This window comes from Eptatretus burgeri, chromosome 2, assembly GCF_056783735.1.
Source record: "Eptatretus burgeri isolate ZD-2024b chromosome 2, Ebu_testis_v1, whole genome shotgun sequence".
NCBI lineage: Eukaryota > Metazoa > Chordata > Myxini > Myxiniformes > Myxinidae > Eptatretus > Eptatretus burgeri.
The window spans coordinates 150073913-150092773 of NC_140962.1; the positions used below are offsets into that span (position 1 = coordinate 150073913).

Genomic DNA, 18861 nt, shown 5'->3' on the forward strand with positions numbered 1-18861 from the left:
CTAGCAAGTGCTGGGGAGTGTTTTCATTGAAGAAATGGTTTGAAAATTTTGAAAAAGAAAGTTGGATGTTTTTGGAATTATAAAAACAAAATCTTTATCGTGCATCAGCCTTTGTAGCTCCGTGAAAGTTAATATTAAATGATCTCCGACCCACTTGGTTTGTGTAGGGAATTGTTTTAACCTCCCCCCCACCCCAAAAAGCAAAAAAAATTAAAATCTGATTTCTTCAAAATGCCAACAGAATTCTAGAAGATTAGAACAGCACCGGGCGACGCCGGGTATACCAGCTCGTGTCTGATAAACTTCATTTCTCATTTCCACAATAAATTCCTTTTCCACGAATCTTGTCTAATTTTGTGACTTACTCTCGATCTCTTTCAGAAGATTCTCATTGAGCTGGATGAGTGAGTCCACATTCTGCTCCATCACAGGGAAGTCCAGCAATCTGAGTGGTGGAGGCTCCGTAGTTGTAAAATGTGACCTGGACTCCAGTCTGAGTTAGGAAGAGAGAAACATTCACTGAAGGACACAAGTGAGAGTCGACAAGGAGAAGATAATGGGTGACATTTTTCAAAATATACAATAAGAGATAGGGAATCCCCCGCCATTGAAATATAATTGAAATCAGAGAAGCGGTTTTCCATTTCTTACAAAAAACATTTTTTTCAAGATGGCCACCCCAGTCGGCCATCTTGGATCCGGACACGCCCAAAAATCAACCGCCATTGAAAAATAATTGAAATCAGAAAAGCGGTTTTCCATTTATTACAAAAAACATTTTTTTCAAGATGCCACCCCAGCTGGCCATCTTGGATCCGGCCACGCCCAAATATCAATGGTGTTCTTCCTTTTCAGGTGGTGCATGTTTAACCCAAATTTCAAATCGATATGGCGAACAGTTTATGAGTTATCCCACTCAAAGCTATAAATGTTGACGCCCGGACGGACGTGTGCTGTATCACGTGATTGGGTTTTCGTATATCATGACTCACCCGCTTGGGGTGGCAGGAACGTACTTCCGGATGCACAATAAAGCGGAGTCGATGCTAACGCTCTTGCTTCCCGTGTTCTGCTGCACCTCGTACACCATAGTTGGCTGACGAGGATGGTTGAAAACGGACCTGGGCCCGTTTTCGTCGGAGACGACTTCGAATTGTTTGCGGAGCAATTGGGATGCTATTTCCACGCGAATGATGTGGTCGACGAGAGCAAACAGAAGTCGATCTTGCTCGCTTCGCTTTCGGTGGAGCATTATCGACTACTGAGTGATTTGGTGGCGCCGGACAAGCCCCGTGATGACGGGCTGTCGTTTCGGGACATTGTGGAGAAGATGAAAGCACACATGGCGCCGGAGAAGTCATTACAGCTCGCTCGATACCAGTTCGATCGCCTCTCGAAAGGTACAGAGGAGCGCGTCGCTGATTTCGTGGCGCGGATTAAGCATTCTTCCGTGGCCTGCAAGTTCAAGGCGGGGGAGCGTCCAGCTTGGCTCAGAGATAGTTTTATTGCTGGTTTACAAGATGCGAAGATGGTTTCGGCGGTTCTACGGCTGAAGGGTGAAGCCATTACATTCGACTCGGCGGTCAGCACGGCTACAGCGGTCGAGCAGACTCGCGGGGATGTTCGGGCCATCACCGGCCACGCGGGGTCGCGAGCACCCAGGGGCGCGCACACGACCTTCGGTGCGGGTCGGACGTCGCCGCGCGGCCGCACGAGCGGCGAGGTGACCCCGCGGATGTGTTTGGGATGCGGAGGTCGACACCTGCGCCGTGCGTGCCCGTACAAAGGCACCATGTGTTTACATTGTCACAAAGTGGGTCATCTGAAGCGTGTGTGCCGTGGGGCGCCAGCCACCATTAAGGTCATGGACGGCGATGTGCGAGGCGACCCGGGGCGGAACCGGCTGCCGTTGATGGGCTTGTTTTCAATTGGCCGGCGGCGGCGCGCCCGATGACGGTGGAAATCGAAGTGAACAACACGCCGATCACGTTTCAGGTCGATACGGGAGCGGCTGTGTCGATCATCGGCAAACAGACCGCGCGTAGACTCAACGGCCTGAAGATTATCAGGTCAAACCTCACACTGTTCATGTACACCCGCGAGAAGATAACGCCAGTCGGGATGGCAGACGTGTCTGTGCGGTACCAAGGCCAGGTCGCCACGCTTCCGTTGTACGTCGTGCGGGGGAGGGGACCGTTTCTCCTCGGCTGAGACTGGCTGGCCCGCATCAAGCTAGAGTGGGCTGCGGTTCACCTTGTGCAACCCATGCCGAGCCGGTGGGAGGATCAGTTGGAGAAGATTCTTCAAAGACATCAAGGTTTGTTTTGCGACGGCCTTGGGAAACTCAAGGGCATGGAGGCAAAGCTCTTCCTGAAGGAGGGGGTGGTTCCTCGTTTTTGTAAACCACGTCCGGTGCCGTATGCCCTGCGGGACAAGGTCAAGGGTGAACTGGATAGGCTGGAGGCCTGTGGAGTGATCGAACGGGTGTCGTACTCAGATTGGGCCACCCCGGTTGTCACGGTGCTGAAACGGAATGGAGACGTCCGATTGTGCGGGGACTTCAAATCCACAGTTAACCTGGGGCTCAGCGTGGAGCAATATCCACTGCCGTCAATCGATGAAATATATGCGTGATTGGCGGGGAGTCAATACTTCACAAAGCTAGACCTGCGTGATGCATATTTTCACCTGGCAATGGATCCCGGGAGTAGCGAGCTTTTGACAATCAACACGTGTCAAGGGCTCTATCGATATACCCGACTCTGTTTTGGGATTGCTTCGGCCCCAGCCTTGTGGCAGAAAGCCATGGACCAGGTTTGCATTGGCCTGCCCGCTCAGACCTACCTGGACGATGTGCTCATTGCGGGGAAGACTGCGGACAAGCACCTTGCGAACATTGCCCAAGTGCTGACAAAGCTAGAAGCGTGCGGCCTGCGCTTGAACAGGGACAAGTGCGCGTTCTTCAAGCAGCGCTTGGAATACCTCGGGCACATCATCACACCAGAGGGGCTGTTGAAACGTCCTTGGAAGGTGGAGGCGATTCAACACATGCCACCGCCTCGCGAAAAGACGCAGCTGCGCTCGTTCATTGGTATGGCCCAGTATTACCAAAGGTTCGTGCACGGGCTCAGCTCACAACTTGCACCGTTAACACGGTTGCTCAGGAAGGACGAGCGCTGGGCTTGGGGGCCTGCACACCAGGCGTTGTTCGACCGCGTTAAGCGGATGCTCACAGAGGATACGGTCCTCGTGCACTACGAGCCTGCTTGTCCGCTCTTATTGGCATGCGACAGCTCTGCATATGGCATCGGGGCAGTGCTCTCCCACAGGATGGACGATGGTTCCGAGCGGCCTGTTTGTTTTGCATCATTTGGCTTGTCGTTTTAAGAGGGGAGGAGTGTGCTGTATCACGTGATTGGGTTTTCGTATATCATGACTCGCCCGCTAGGGGTGGCAGGAATGTACACCTTGTACACTATAGGACGGACAGCCGGACGACCTGGGTGACAACAATATCCCCCTTCCGCCACGCGGCGGGGGGATAAAAACAATGATCATAATAATAATAATAATAATAATAATAATAATAATAATAATAACTTTTCACAAATATCTCAACTGTTAAATCATTTAAATTAATTTGTGACAAAAATATTTGAGACATTGGGTGATCACCCAACTGCCAAGCCATTTCCAGGGTACAGTTTGAGGACCTTGATTGTTTGTAATTTGAATCAATGATGACACAAAGATTGGAGAAAAGGTCGTGAGCAAGGTGGGATGGGGGGGACTGATGATGATCAGATTGAGGAAAGCTGTGCAGGTATTCTACAAACACAGAAATCAATTTCACAGATGCAGTTCAATGTGATCAGAAATATAAGATGTTTGGGAATGGGAAAGAATAAGACGACACGGTGCACTCGATAATGCAGCCTGAGAGTGTGACACAGGAGAAGGATCTGATGGTTGTTTAAACCAGGTGGAGACAGTCAAGGTGGCATAGTTTCAGAAATGTAGAGGAAATGCAGAGGATTTTAATGTGTATTAAAAAAAGATTCTTTATTAATCAAGAGAGTTGGGTGTTAAAGGGAATTAAAAAAATAATAATAATATAGAAGAAGAAATAAAACATTCAAAAGAGACCTTGGATGGAAGCAATGCAAGGAGGGTTTCCAAGTACAAGATGACTTTCCTTGGGGAAAGTGGTAACATGGACAATCAATCGTTTAAATAGCATTTGATAGGTACTTAAAATCAAAGGGGGAGAGAGGTACAGGTATATTGGAGGAAACGTCGGAGGTTGGGACTGGTTATTGTGACTTGTGGGTATCGTGTGAATTAAAAATAAAATTATATAAATTATATTTATATCAAGTGTTGTGAAGGATATCTTATCTGTTTCTGGATTCCTTCCTCTCCACCCAATAATTCCTCTCCCCTCTTCCCATTCATAGTTTTTCCTCTTTAGCACCCTGCTGTGTGTTTCTAACTCCCAACACCACTACGAACTGTGTTACCTTATTTAAAATCAGTTTTAGTTTTGGACAAGATCGAGGCATGATGGGCTGAGAAGCCTTCTCTCGTGTCTGGGTGTGTGTGTGTGTGTGTGTGTGTGTGTGTGTGTGTGTGTGTGTGTGTGTGTGTGTGTGTGTGTGTGTGTATGTCCATCACAGCACTTAATGTTAAAGTACCAGGAGGAATGAAGAAAATGTGAAAATGTAAAAAAAAAAAAGTCTCAACTTGATCATACACTTCCTTCAACACTCACTGAATCTCCAGCATAAAGAGAGAGAATCATCAAAGGAACAAGATGAGGTTTTTTTTTATTTCTTTTTCAGATGAAGTACAATGAAGTGATGAGTGATTAAAATATCCATTGGTGATTAAAATATCAATTTGGTGTTTAAAACATGAAAGGAGGATGACAAAACATCTCCAGGACACATCTGTCGTCTTACCTGTGCAGTAAATCCTTGTAACCCTGAAAAGGTAGAAAATAAACAAAGATCAGCATCAGGTATCTGGATTTGTTAATCTGTTTCAATTAAATTTCCATCCGTTCAGTCACACAAACATCCGAGTGGTTTTGATTTCTTGTGAATGTTTGCCCCGAGTGTACTCAGAGGGGTTTCGACACAAACTGGTTAGCCCGCTGATGTGGGTGAGCACGAGCCAAGGAACATCAGGGACATGTTAATTGTTTAAAAATTGAAAGAATCTCATATATTTTCTTGAAACTTTTCTGAAAGTATCTGAAACTTTTCAATAAACAAACTTGTACATAATGTCCCCAAATTCCAGAAACAGAAATAAGCACACTTCAAGTGAAAACATCAGGTTTCAATCATGGAGAGCAGTCCAATCAAACTAATCTTGAACTACCTCTGCCACCGATGGTGGAGAGAGGTTATGTTTTCACCCGTTTTTATCCTTGTGAAATTGAAGATTCGCAAGTACAGTATATTGGTCTGGTCTGCTATTCTGTGTGTTTGTCAATCGCTTGAAGGTCACATTTTACTCCGATCTTCACAAAACTCAACCACCTGGTAGATAGAAACAGTGACGAGCTGGAAGCTGATGATTTTTGAGGTCAATCATATAAATCATCCATTTCATACCTACAGTAAATATATGTATGTATGTGTGTATGTACGTATAGGAGTGTGTCAAAAGGGGATGAGCAGAGTGCTCACCTCACACCACATGTTTCAATTATATACAGTATATACATATATATGGAACATATATACGGCTGTGGAAATTTGCACAACACCAGAAAGGTCCTCAGATCAGTTATGCCGGTAAGTTTATGTGCAGATAGATTTCCCCACTGTTGTTTAAAGGGATTCTTGTGTTCACCGGGCTGCGACCCTTTGAGATAGCCGTTTTTCTTTACCTATCATTATTTTGAACCTCAGCCCAACCAACAACAACCGCAACGCCAAGCACGCGAGAAACCTACACAACAACAACCATCGCCACCAAGTACGCCACGACGAGAACCACGCTCGAACCATCCCCACAACCACCACCACCATCTTCGCCACTACCCCCGCTGACGAACGCCATCCTCAACGGTCCATGCTGCGACGGTTTCCGCGGTGGAAACTGTAGTGTCCGGAGGGCGGTGGGACTCGGATAGCCGTGAGGATTGTCGAACTCTGTTTATTGCCTGCCCGAATGCACACTACTGCAGACTACACACCACGCCTCAGGCGGCGCGAACACCTATATCCCTTGCAGGCATGTGACCCCCCCAAAACCACTCCTCCACAACGCTCCCCGCATTGCCCTGCCCCCGCAGACCAGTACACCACACTCCTCCCTCCTAAAACTATGATTATAAAATGACCATCAAAGATAGCAAGAAGCAAGCTGGGAAGGACAGCATCACCATGCAACAGAACATCACCACCCCCAGGCGGCTCATGCTTACACGCCCTCCGGCGAGGTTGCGATGACCTCCCGAGCGAACCTCCCCCGGCACCATCAAATGCCCCCGGCCGACAAGGCGGCACATCTCCAGCAGACAGAACCGAATCAGATAAACATTCCGAGCCTGGAAGCCCCGTGGCGCCAGCGCGGCCGACCTTGGGGAGACCAGAGGTTTGTGCTACACTGCGCCAAGCCCGTCTGACCTTGGCCATCCCAGGGATGGGCGGTGACGTTGAACAGCGCCGTCGGCTGGGCGCGCCATCAATCCCATAACAAACCCACGCATCACATCCAGCCGAGATCTCAATGCACGTCCGAATGGCCTTGGCGAGAACAGAGGTTTGCGCCCCAGGGCGCAAGGCACGTCTGACCTTGGCGAAACCAGGGGTGGGGGTGACACTGAACAGCGAACCAGCCCCGGCTCTGAGCCGATCTCTGAGTCCCACACCAAAACCGCGCATCCAACCCAAACGAGAAAACCATGCATGTCCACACGGACGGTCAGTGCAGCCTGGAGACATATCAGTGTCATACAACAACAAAAACATTGTCTGCTCCAATGCACCCTTCCCCTCACATACAGCGCGTCCTCCCAGCATAATCCCCACACAAGACAGGGTAGCGAACTGTGGGCTGCCCTCGCAGCTGGAGATCGCCAAGACCTCTTTATTCGCCACGATCGCCCCCAAGCCCTCCACATCAAATCGATCATATCGGACATCCCATCGATTGATCCCAGCCAAACATATTAAGCTCACACGCGAACTGTCGGCATTTATTTGAACAAGGTTAAATTGCATCACTCGTGCAACAAAAATCAAATACGCAACAATTAGCAACCCATGAATCACATCGTGTGTCCGTCTCTTGGTTGTCGTCGCGACGTTGCGATGACTTGCTTGTCATCGAAGGTCGCGGTCCGCGAACTTCTTGAACGTGACAGGCTCGCTCCAATCCCCCGCTGAAATCGCCTGAACGACACGGGTGTGCACTGTAACATGAGCGCAGCAGGAGCACGAGAGACCGTCGCCGCTGGCATGGCTCCCGTTGCTCCAGACCCGTATACCGTCGTCGCCGGAAGCAATGAACGGCAGCCCATGTTGCATCGTCGCAGCTCCTGTCACCAGAACCTCGCCCTCGGGTCTCGAAGGAGGCACAGGTGCACCTGGAGGTGTGAACTCCGAGACGGCCAGGCCGTCCCAGCCCAAAAGGGCGAGCCCCTCCCCTCGCACCACGAATCGCGAGAGCGCAACCCGCTGACCTCGATGGGCGACCAAGACGTGTGCCCTGCCAACCGCCGGTAGCGCTTCACTGGTATACGTGTGCAATGCGAGGGTAGACCTTAAAAGACGTCGACCAGGAAGTGCACGAGCGGACTCAACTCGAAACACGATCAGTGCCCCGATCATCTCGACCTCCACTGTCATTGGTCTTGTCACCTTCAGACCAATTGAAAACAGGTTCAACATCGGCAGCATCTCCTGCCCCACGTCGCCGGGATCGCTATGCCCAGGCTGCACGCCTCGCCCCGGGGCGTAACAGTGTACGCCATGCACAAAACACCATACCGGCAGTAGGTCTCGACCCGGGACGTAGGGGTCGCTTCACACACCACCAACCATGATCGTTATGATGGGCAATGACTCTCGGCACACACACCATAGACGTCCCCGAGTGTTCAGACCGCCGTCCGACTGACTGCATTGCAACACTCGGTCATGACCCACACCGAAGATTGTGCGTGCGGCCGTGGGGGCTTGGTACATCGCGCTGACCTTCGGATCATCCGCCGCGCACTGACCATCGAAACTCCAGACATCCCTCTGCGCTCATGCGACAGCCGACGCCGCGTCTGAGCTGCATTTAACGTCTTCGTCCTCCAGCCGTGGCCTCGCAGAAACCATTCCCGAGGCTTGCAAAGCAGAAATAAAACGAACTCCGAGCGCCGCTAAAACGAACAGAAGACTGTGCGAGCGTGCGACACTCGCAACGCCCTTCCCTGGGCTTCACGCCAGGTGGTCGAACTCGAGCCGCGCTATATATATATATATATATATATATATATATAGATATATAAACCTGTCATGGATATACAGTACATATGTGTATCTGGTATATAAAGCTCATTCTAACCACTGACTGACTGATTGATATTAAAATTCTCACTGACTGATATTATTAAATTTCAGGGTGACATAGAAAGCCCAAATTTTGCATGCCAATTAACATCGAAGCTGATACATCAGAAAAAAATAATAATAATCACAGAACTGTCGGAAAGCATCCATAAATTAAAATATCAATAAATGAAATATATAAATAAAATGCAGGTGAGGGACCCGAGAAAATGGAGAAGCATGGTTCGTTATTGCTTACAATGTGCAAATATGTGTATGTGTAATGTGGAAGTATGTGTACAATGTGGTGTTTGTATATATTGTTGTTTGTGGGTGGGGGGAAGTGGGGGTTAGATATTACCACAGAGCAAATAGAAATGTATGGAGTAGCATGGTCCGTGTACGAGTAGTTAGCCATCTCTATGTACAAACAGAAAAACGTGAGCTGAAGACTTGTCTTATTTGCATGTGCGCCTCACAAAGGGTGGTGCATGGTAATAATTAACTCGAGATTATGGTGACAGAAATCATGCAAATAACCTCCATGTCAACCTCTACTGGGGGATGCTGGGAGACTCGGCAAGAAAAAGAAAAAGGGGGAGGAGTTTGGATGCCTTGAGAGCGAGGGGAGGAGGAGTTCGAGACACCTCCCAACACAGCTGGTTGTTCGTGAGTGCGAGTCTGAGGAGAATCTGCAAGGTGATCGAGGTCCGAGGAGAATAGGGAAAAGGACAAAAAAAAGTTTTGAGGAGGTCGTCCTGCCTGCCTGCCTCTGCCAGAGTTCGTCATCCCACCAATCACCTCATCATCCCTCACCATCATCTACTCGCCTCGTCATCGTCCTCATCACGTGCTCGTCCCCGCTGCCGCCACAGCTGAGTCCCCTGGTTTTGTCCCCTTCCCATCAGTGACTTGTGTCCCCATTTCTTCCCCACCAAGACCCGCCATCATATCCCTCCATGATTAAATCATCTCTGAGATATTGTTTGTGGGTATGGGAAATAATTCTGGTGTTGATTTGGCTGTATGCTTGGGGTCTTTGTCCTGTTGGAATGCAAATCTTTGCCACAGTCCGAGGTCTTTTGCACTCTGAAACAGGTTCTCCTCAAGGATTTGCTTGTATTTGGCTCCATTCATTGTTCCCTCTCTCTATACAAGTTTCCTAGTCCCTGCTGCTGAAAACCATCCCCACAGCATGATGCTGCCACCACCATGCTTCACGGTCGAGATAATGTTAGATGGGTGATGAGCAGTGCTTGGTTTCCACCAGACATAGCGCTTTCCATTCAGGCCAAAGAGTTTGAGTTTCGTCTAATCAGTCCACAGCATCTTTTGCCTCATGCGTTCAGAGTCTTTCACTGCCTTTTTGCAAACTCCAGGTGTTACATCATGTGCCTTTTTCTCAGGAGTGGCCTCCATCTGGTATCTCTCCCATAAAGCCTAGATTTGTGAGCTTCTGCAGAGACTGCTGTCCTTCTGGCAGGTTCTACCATCTCAGCTAAGGAACTGTGTAGTTGTCAGAGTGGTCATTGGGTTCTTTGTGACTTCCCTGACGAAGGTCCTTCTTGCCCGGTTGCAGATTTTGGTAAAACTGTCAGCTGTCGCAACAGTCTGGGTAATTGCATGTTCTTTCCAATTCCCTAATGATGAATCTCACCGTGCTCTTGGGAACTTTCCACTCTAGAAATCATTTTATACCCTTCCCCAGATCTACGCCTCTTCACAATTCTATCTTGGAGCATTACAGACAGTTCCTTGGACTTCAAGGTAGAGTTTCTCCACCATGAAGAATTCATGGTGGATGAAGAAAGGTATGTTTCTAAATCATGTCCAATCAATTGAATTGGGCACAGGTGGACTCCAATCAAGTTGCAGAGACATCCCAAAGATGATCAAAGGAAATTGGATGCACCTGAGCTCAATTTGGAGTGTCATAGCAAAGACGTTGAACACTTATGTTTGTGGGGTAGATGGGAGGAATTTCATAGGAAAGATAGCGTTGTATAGTGTTGCTTCGTCGACGTGAAGGAGACATCTCAATGCAATTAAATAGGGAAACTGTGAGCTTAAGTGTGAAGTATCACCACAAGGGGGGGGGGGGTGGTGCAGTGTGAATTAGATTGGGATTAAGAACATCCCCCAGAATGTGAGTGCCCCCTGTGAACTATTCCTATGTTTTTTGCATTTCCTCACCAACCATGAAGGAGTTGCGTTTTTAGAACCAAAACCACGATAACAAATAAGCAAAACGTGCTGAGGGGACAGAGGCCCCACCTTCCAAAGTCTCTTGCGAGGAGGCCACACCACAGAGGAGTAGTTTGGTTCGGTGTGACGTCGAAGAAGAAAGGTCGGTTGCAGAGTAATCGCGAGAGATTGTCAGCGCACGCACGAGGTCAGCGTGAAGAGGGGTTGGGTGCAGAGTAAAGGACGCACGCGGTTAAGAGACGAGAACGTCGCTTGGAGATGGCGTGAAAGATCAGGACACGACAAAATGGCTTTCCTTCGACACATGAAGATGGCACGATTATCGTATTCATGCTGAGGCGATTTTGGCTCATGTGGTGAAGCAAGACGCTGGCCTTTGGCTCTTGGTTGGGTCGTGAGGAATGGACCCTGAACCTCATGTATGTAACCGAAGGGGACGGCAGCCATTCTGAAAAGCAGTGGGTTGGTGAGGACGATCGATGCACGAGAAGGCTATATATAGCCTTCTACGGGGTTTCTGTGCCTGGGTGTTGAATCCTGCTCACGAATTGCCTGACGTACGTTCGTCCCGCTCCGAGAGAGCGGCCGAGCGCCATTTTTGAGGGTGTATTTGCACGTGCCCGACAAAGCGCTTCAATTCCATCTTCCATAAAGACCATCTCTGGACAAAGCTAAGTGCCAGAAAAAAGGAAGGATTGCTTTTCTTTTCGTTTGTTTTCCCCTTGTCTGTATTTCAGTCTGTGCGTGGAGGCGCCTCTATTCAAGATTAATTTACCTCATGTTTCTCTTTCATTATTATAATCTAAGGTATTGACATTTTACATATTTGATTGTTGTTATTGAAATATTATTTGTTCGATTTCATTTTCTTATGTCAGTGTATCTGTTGTGGGTCGAGTACAACCCGTGTGCCTCCGTCCTTCACCGCCATTTCTTTCCTGCACGTGCATTGATCTCTGAGAGTCTCGGCTGTAAGCCTGTTCGGCCATCCATCCGGGTGGGGGCTAAACCCCCTGGACACGACCATATTTACTGACAAGATATTTCAGCTCTTTAATTTTTAATTAATTTGCAAAAAAAAAATTCTAAAAACATATTATCACTGTCATTATGGGGAATTGTGTTTATAATCGATGACAAAATATTTAAATTTAATCCATTTTAACATCAGGCTGGAACACAACAAAATGTGACTAAGTCGATGGGTCTGAATACATTCTGAAGACACTGTAGTTTCAATGTCCATGCACATTGTGATGGTAATTGTAAGACTTGACTCAAGAGTGGAAGTAGAATTGTTACTTGAAAAATGTATAGATTTTGTGTAATGTTTGCACATACTTCAGGAAACTTCAGGAAATGAACCACATTTTCAGTGGACAACATGGTTTTTATTACATTTTGAGAAATGGAGCAGTTTGGGTATGGAGAGGAGTAGTGTACTGCCTGCAGCATTAAAAATTCTATAAAGGGTCTTGATGGTGTGTGTGTGTGTGTGTGTGTGTGTGTGTGTGTGTGTGTGTGTGTGTGTGTGTGTGTGTGTGTGTGTGTGTGTGTGTGTGTGTGTGTGTGTGTGTGTGTGTGTGTCAAATTTAATCCAAAGTTACAAGATTGTTTGCTGAAAAAATGGTCATGACTGGCTAAAATGAAACTTTTTCGAATGCTTGTAATAAGCCTCACCTCCAGAAACGAAACGGACTCCAGCTCCTTGAGTGATGCCTTCAGGGTGGATTCTGTTTCACAGAGAGAATCCATCTTGTGTTGCAAGTTCTGCTTCTGGTGTTCAAGGTGAGAAAGCTTCACTCTCTGTCTCTCACTGAGCCAACTCTTCATCCGATTTACTTTTTCATCCACAGCTCGATACATCTCTCTTCTCTCCTCCTCAATCCTTTCCTCGCTCTCTCTTCCTGATAGCTGGAAAAATAATTTAGTTTCATCAAAGCTTCACTAAAATGAACAGAACACATTTGGGAAAGAATTTAGATTGGAACAAAACAAATGGCTTGAAACTACTGAAGGGTCATTAAACTGAGTGAAGGATCCGTTTTACAAAGAAACATTGAAGTGCACTTGGAAACATTCTCAGCTACAATGCTGATCAGGACAACCAAATCACTTGGGATTGCAACACTTACAAAGACCAGATGGGCATAAAAAATAAATTTGGACATTAATGAATCAAAAAGTGTGGATCTCAATGTGAAATGAAACAAAACAAGAAAACATGATATTTTCTTCCTGTGTGTTCAAACAGTAAGGATTGAGAATCTCTTTTAAAACATCACAATGCGATTACATGCACCACCGAAGGTCGACGGGGGTTATGTTTTCACCCTTGTCTGTCTGTCTGTCTGTATCAAAAAGTTGTGACCTGACTAACAGGATATTTCAAAAAGTTATGGAAGGATTCAGATGAAACTTGATGGACAGTTTTGGAGTGTAACAAGGAAGAATTGATTCGATTTTGGTGAAGATCTGAATCTGGATTAGAGAATTTTTCAGGTGATTCTTCACCATTGAGAGATGGGGCCAAAAACTATGTGGAGCATGTTATCTCGAAAAGTTGTGGACGACTTGTGACAAAACGAGGTTGAAGAGTTGATTAGGTGACAAGAACGAACCGATTCGATTTCGGTTAAGGTCCGGAATCAGATCCGACCTATCAGTGGCATACAAAATGTAAACTATTCAGCCTGGCGGAGGTATGTTCTCGTCGGAGTGCCATTCCGTTTCGCCAAGTTTACAGTTCATAAGTGATTTTTCATGTCTGTCTGTTTGGTCGCACAAAACTTTTGTGTTTTTCTCTGCAACTGCTCGTCGGATTGAGACAAATTTTTCACCATTGGTGCCACTACTAATGTGGAATGTTTTCATGATAATTATGACATCATGGGTCACATGGTGTGGGAGCCATGTTGGAAAAACTTTGGACCTCCATCTCTGAAACCGCACTCAGGAAAAAATTGAAACTTGGCACATAGTTCTCCTCAAAGGGAATGAGTGCAATTTTTATGATGTCATAGGTGCCTTCGTTATGATGTCTTCATTGCATATGTAGAACACTACATCTAATCAGTATGAAAATGTTTGAGGGTCATCTTGGGATAAAATGATCCATAAATTTTTTTTGATGATGTCATCGGTCACACGATTCGGCAGCCATATTGTTTATTTTTAAAAGCCTTCAAAAATGTTCTCTGAAATTGCTGAACTGGTCATCGCTGCCAGCAGTTATAAAGTGGCAGTTCTAATTATGTCTCCTATTAACACACCAGTACACAAACACCACACATTATACACCACACAAAGCAAGTCCTGGCAAGGGTCTGCAATCTCTGATTGCTCTTTTTCTTGTTAACCTTTGCCATCGAAGATCGGAGGTTACTGTTTTCACCCATTTCTGTTTGTTTGTTTGTTTGTGAACAGTATTACGGAAAAACTCCGACGGATTTCGACGAAACTTGGTGGGGGGATTAGGTATGGTCTAAGGATCATGCCATTAGATTTTGGACTTGGTCCAAAGTCCAATATGGCCACCAATTTAAAAAAAAACTGAATTTTTTTTTTTTTGCATTTCTAGATGTTTTAAGTGATTTCCAACCCCCCCTCCCCCCAAAAAAAAAATTGTTAGAGAAAAAAAAATTTGCAAATTTTTTTTAACAAAATTGAGTTTTTTTGCATTTCTACACGTTATAAGCTATTTCCAACAAAAAAAAAACACATGCCAAAATTATAATTGTGGCCGATTTTGGAACTTCAGGTGGATATACCCACGTAAAATCAATTTCTGTCTCAAGGAATTGAGTATGTAAAAGTTAAAAGTAAAAGGGAAAGTTGCAAACTATAACTCTGTGAGCACTGTTGACGTCAAATTGAATGAATAGGATATCAGGTTCACTTGAGTGACCCAGCAGTATTGGCGGCGGAGGTTTTGCACTCTACCGAGTGCTCCCCATCGAGTTGTTTCTGCGATTCATTGAAATGTTATTTTCATTCATCCTGATTCTCTTCTCATTGTTTTCTGACAATCTTCATTCATTTTGACTGTTAACTTTCAATTTCAATATTGTTTCACAACAAAAGAATATAATGAAAACACAATCATAATATTTTCCAGATTTTATTTTATTTCATTCATCCTGATTCTCTTCTTATTGTTTTCTGACAATCTTTATACATTTTGACTGTTAACTTTCAATTTCAATATTGTTTCACAACAAATGAATATAATGAAACATAATCATAATATTTTCCAGATTTTATTTTAATTCCATGACAATGGTAGTCAATCCAAAGTGACTCCTACCTGCGTATCCTCAACTTCCTGCTGCACCTGCTGAATCTGGGACCCAACTTGTTTTATCGATTCAATCAGGGGAGAATACTTTCCAACCAAAATTCCCTGCATGTAAAAAAAAGCTTCAGTTAACCACAAAATGGGGCAATTAATAGGAAAATAAAACGCTCACATTCATTATAAAATATTCGACTTGAAATCCTTTTTTCTTTATCTCTGCAAAAGAGTGTCATGAAAGAACACAGTAATTGAAGTTGATAAGCTGAATGTTGTAAAAAATAATTATTTCACTTGACACCGATGCAGGACCAGAGGTGTAGTAACGGGGGAGAGGGGTCGGAGGGAGGGAAACGGCCCCGAGCGCGAATGTTGATGGGGCACCAACAAACATTTTCATGCTCCATTTGGTTGAACAGTATGTAAACTACAATTTCACGGACTCGTGAGAACACGAGACAACTTTCAGAATTACATTTTAAACTCTGTGGTACATGTCATGTTCATGTTTACGAACGCTTTCCATCCGGTTTAATATTCTTCCTAAGCCTGGTAATAGCTTTGAGGTTCGGGTGACTAGCTTGTGATCTTAAGTTCGAGTCTCTGTGAACCACTGAATCAACACCAGGTGGGGTTGACTCAGCCAGTCATCCTTCTGAGGTCGGCAAAATGAATACCAGTGTAGTGATAATAGAGGTCACTCCATCAGCGGCACAGCTGTGACCCCCCAAAAATGATTACAAACCAGGAGCGAAGGATGCACATGACAGCTAACATTTTTCGTAATTACTACATCACCTTCGCACAGGAAATATATCCGGATTAGTAATTATGGAGCGGCCAGTTGGTAAATCCTTTATCAAGAAGTCGGTAAACTTCTTATGTTGGGATAGCCCAGACACTCCATTGGCTCAATACAACATAAATCCTCAAAAAAAAATTTACCAAGATAGAACTCATGAACCTACAAATTACCTTCCAGTCATCTGCAGAGAATTCCTCATCCAATAATGTTCAATAAAAACTTTGGGACACCATCGCTGAACAAGAAAAAGGAGACCCAAAAGTGCCCATTTCTCGTTCCTCTTATTTTTTTCTGAAAGAAGAACTCAAAATTGGTTGAAGCTCTGACCTTGGTTTAAACACCAATCGATTGCATTTTATAGTGGGAAGCTGAAAACTGATCAAAATATTAATAGCTTGAAAGGATTCCACGAAATGTATGCAAAACTTCCTGTTCCTTTATAAAGGAACAGGAAGAGATCAGAGTTATGGCCGGGACTCGACTGTCAATCTGCCTGATGGAGGCGGGGCCACCACACACATTTGTCAACGGGCCAATCAGACATGCATGGCTGTGGTTACCGGTGGAATATTATCAGCCCTGTTCGTGCAGGACAGTCATGGGGCCAATAGAAACAACACACATATTTCTATAAAGTACGGACTCTTTAGAATATGAGATATTTTATAAAATAAGTGATGCACCAATACAATGTCAGCAAGTCAATAAAGTTTGGACTTCAAGATTTGCAATTCAGCAGGAGAACATCATATATGTTGTCATAGATCTGGGGTTTGAGGCTTGCAACGAGTGAAAGCACTTGGGTCCCTCCTGAACGCCCAGTCCTGAGGCTGCCGGGCACAGATAATTCTGTGCACCGACAGGTTGCTCGGCAACCACAAATGCCGATTGACACGGCCAATCCTGGCAGGGTTACACTACTTTGGTGATACCGTACCCATGGACGGCTGGCTAATTAGGGTCAAGTGCCCTCAGCACACACTCAGATTACTGCCGAGCATTAAAGCAAGTGTGCGCTGGCTAAGAAAGGAAATTATTGGGATACAACTTCCTGCCTAACTGTACTTGTGCACTGTGTCAGACCAGTAAAGGAAAAGACAACCGAGACAGATTGGAAATAACAACAAACAATTATTCATTATGAACACACACAAGTAAGCAATCATTTCAAAGCAAGCATCTCCAAGCAAGAAAACAAAAAGGCACACAAGAGAGGATTTAACCACAACACGTAAGTATGGAGAAAAGAAAAGCAGTGTTTTATTTTCCCCCTCACACAAATAAACAAGAGAATGCAGAGAGAAATAGATGGGGAAGATGGGCAGTGGCGATGTGACGGGATGGGGACATGCTGCCACGTCTCTAAGGTGCCCAGACCCAGGTTAAATATAACCACACACACACACACACACACACACCTTGTGACTATCCTTATCTTGTTTACATAATTTTTAGAGGAACATCCCATCATTCATTTTCATTTTGTGAAATGTCTTGCGAATCATCGAACAGACGAGTTTACGCATTCTGACGAGTTTAGAAGTTTAGAATCGAATAGAAAAGACGAGTTTAGAATCCTCACTTTCCTATCATTTCATCCTCTTTATAATGTGTCCGGCCATCCAAAGGTAATTCTTAATTTTTCTCTCTTTCACAGGTAGTTTCCTTTCGCTCATCCCAAGTAGACATACGAGATACATTCGACATGTGGTGAGGACAGGCGTGTGAGGGAAAAATGTGAAGTAGGCTCTGGCGCTCAAAGGGTGCGAATCTGGACTGAACAGAAGGGAATACAAATTAAAATGTGAATGCTCGAATGAGCCGGACAAAATGAAAAGGCTGCCCTGAATTTATAATGAGACATAAGTGGGGAGTGTACCCTTTTTGTTTAGCTGGGTGGTAAAGGACATCATGTGGTTAAGAGAATTTAGGTTTCACTGTTATTTTGTGACCAAGTTTGAAGAAATATGTAATTAAATGTTACTGCATTGCTCGCTTGTCCATTAAGTCAGATCCACAGGACGAGACTCATTTTCACTTGAATAAACATAATATCAGGAGTATCCTTTCACTCTTGTTGCATGTATGTCCCCATATCAACTCAATGACAAATAAGGATGACCAAATTAGCCCGAGTGGTATTTGGCAGGTTTTCTTATTCTGAACAAAGTCTAAAACCATGTTGATGAGAAATGTTGCAATTCATACAAATTTAATCCTCCAGGTATACTCAATCAAACCCAATTGTTGGTGCGGTAAAGTTGTCATGAACTGACGTGCACATGTTCACCCTTTGAGTCACAATTTAAAAAACAAAATCAATGTCACACCTCATCACAAGAGATCAAGTGACAGGATATTCTTCACTTCACTTATCTAAAATGGACAAGGCCCATCTCTCGCACAGGTTGTACACACCACAATTTACCTTATCAATGTGTCCTAATTAGAAGTTATGTAACCTCGATGAACACAAACTGCATTCAGTCCTTATAGTGCAACTGCAACTCCCTTCCCCATCACCATAACAATATAGTTACAGACTCGGGGTTCCAGGTTCACCACGAGGGGAAGCTTTCGGGTTCCAACCGAATGTCCGATCCTGGGGCCACCAGCCGCAGATAATTCCATAAGCCTTCAACGCAGCCTTCCCCACATCCCTCAAGCGTGAACGACGAGAAGAGTGCCCTCAGTCCCTCCCTGTATCTGCAAACGTCCTTTGTACTGTATGCACTGTACATGCTGTTCGCATGCAAGAAGTACCGTACTTTATTGCGTATGGGAAGAACGCTGTACTTTATTACAAATGCAACAAGCTTTGTGCTACAAATGTGTGAAATGCAAGAGGAATAAGGAAGCACAGGGAAGGAAGAATGCGGAAAAGTAATTCGGTGCCGGTCCAAAGGATAAATTGATTACGGTGAGCGATGGGTGGTTGGTGGTAAACAAGAAGAGAATGAGTGGATTTGAATGATATTGAGGAAGACTGACACACCGAAGAA

At 45.3% G+C, this 18861-nt stretch overlaps 2 protein-coding genes across 6 annotated transcripts in view; one reads left to right on the forward strand and one right to left on the reverse strand.

Moving 5' to 3' along the window:
* The window catches only part of LOC147033530 (E3 ubiquitin/ISG15 ligase TRIM25-like), a 295818-nt gene that overhangs the window by 275123 nt on the left and 1834 nt on the right, over positions 1-18861 (reverse strand). For both annotated transcript variants that reach the window (XM_085855883.1, XM_085855875.1), the window contains exons 3-6: positions 15067-15162; positions 12441-12674; positions 4962-4984; positions 366-493 (exon numbers count right to left, since the gene is read on the reverse strand). In XM_085855883.1, coding sequence (XP_085712009.1) covers positions 366-493; positions 4962-4984; positions 12441-12674; positions 15067-15162 — 481 coding nt within the window. The remainder of the gene's footprint in view (positions 1-365; positions 494-4961; positions 4985-12440; positions 12675-15066; positions 15163-18861) is intronic.
* Positions 1-18861, forward strand: part of LOC147033531 (E3 ubiquitin/ISG15 ligase TRIM25-like) — a 472162-nt gene that overhangs the window by 104767 nt on the left and 348534 nt on the right. The gene's annotated exons all lie outside the window — the stretch shown is intronic.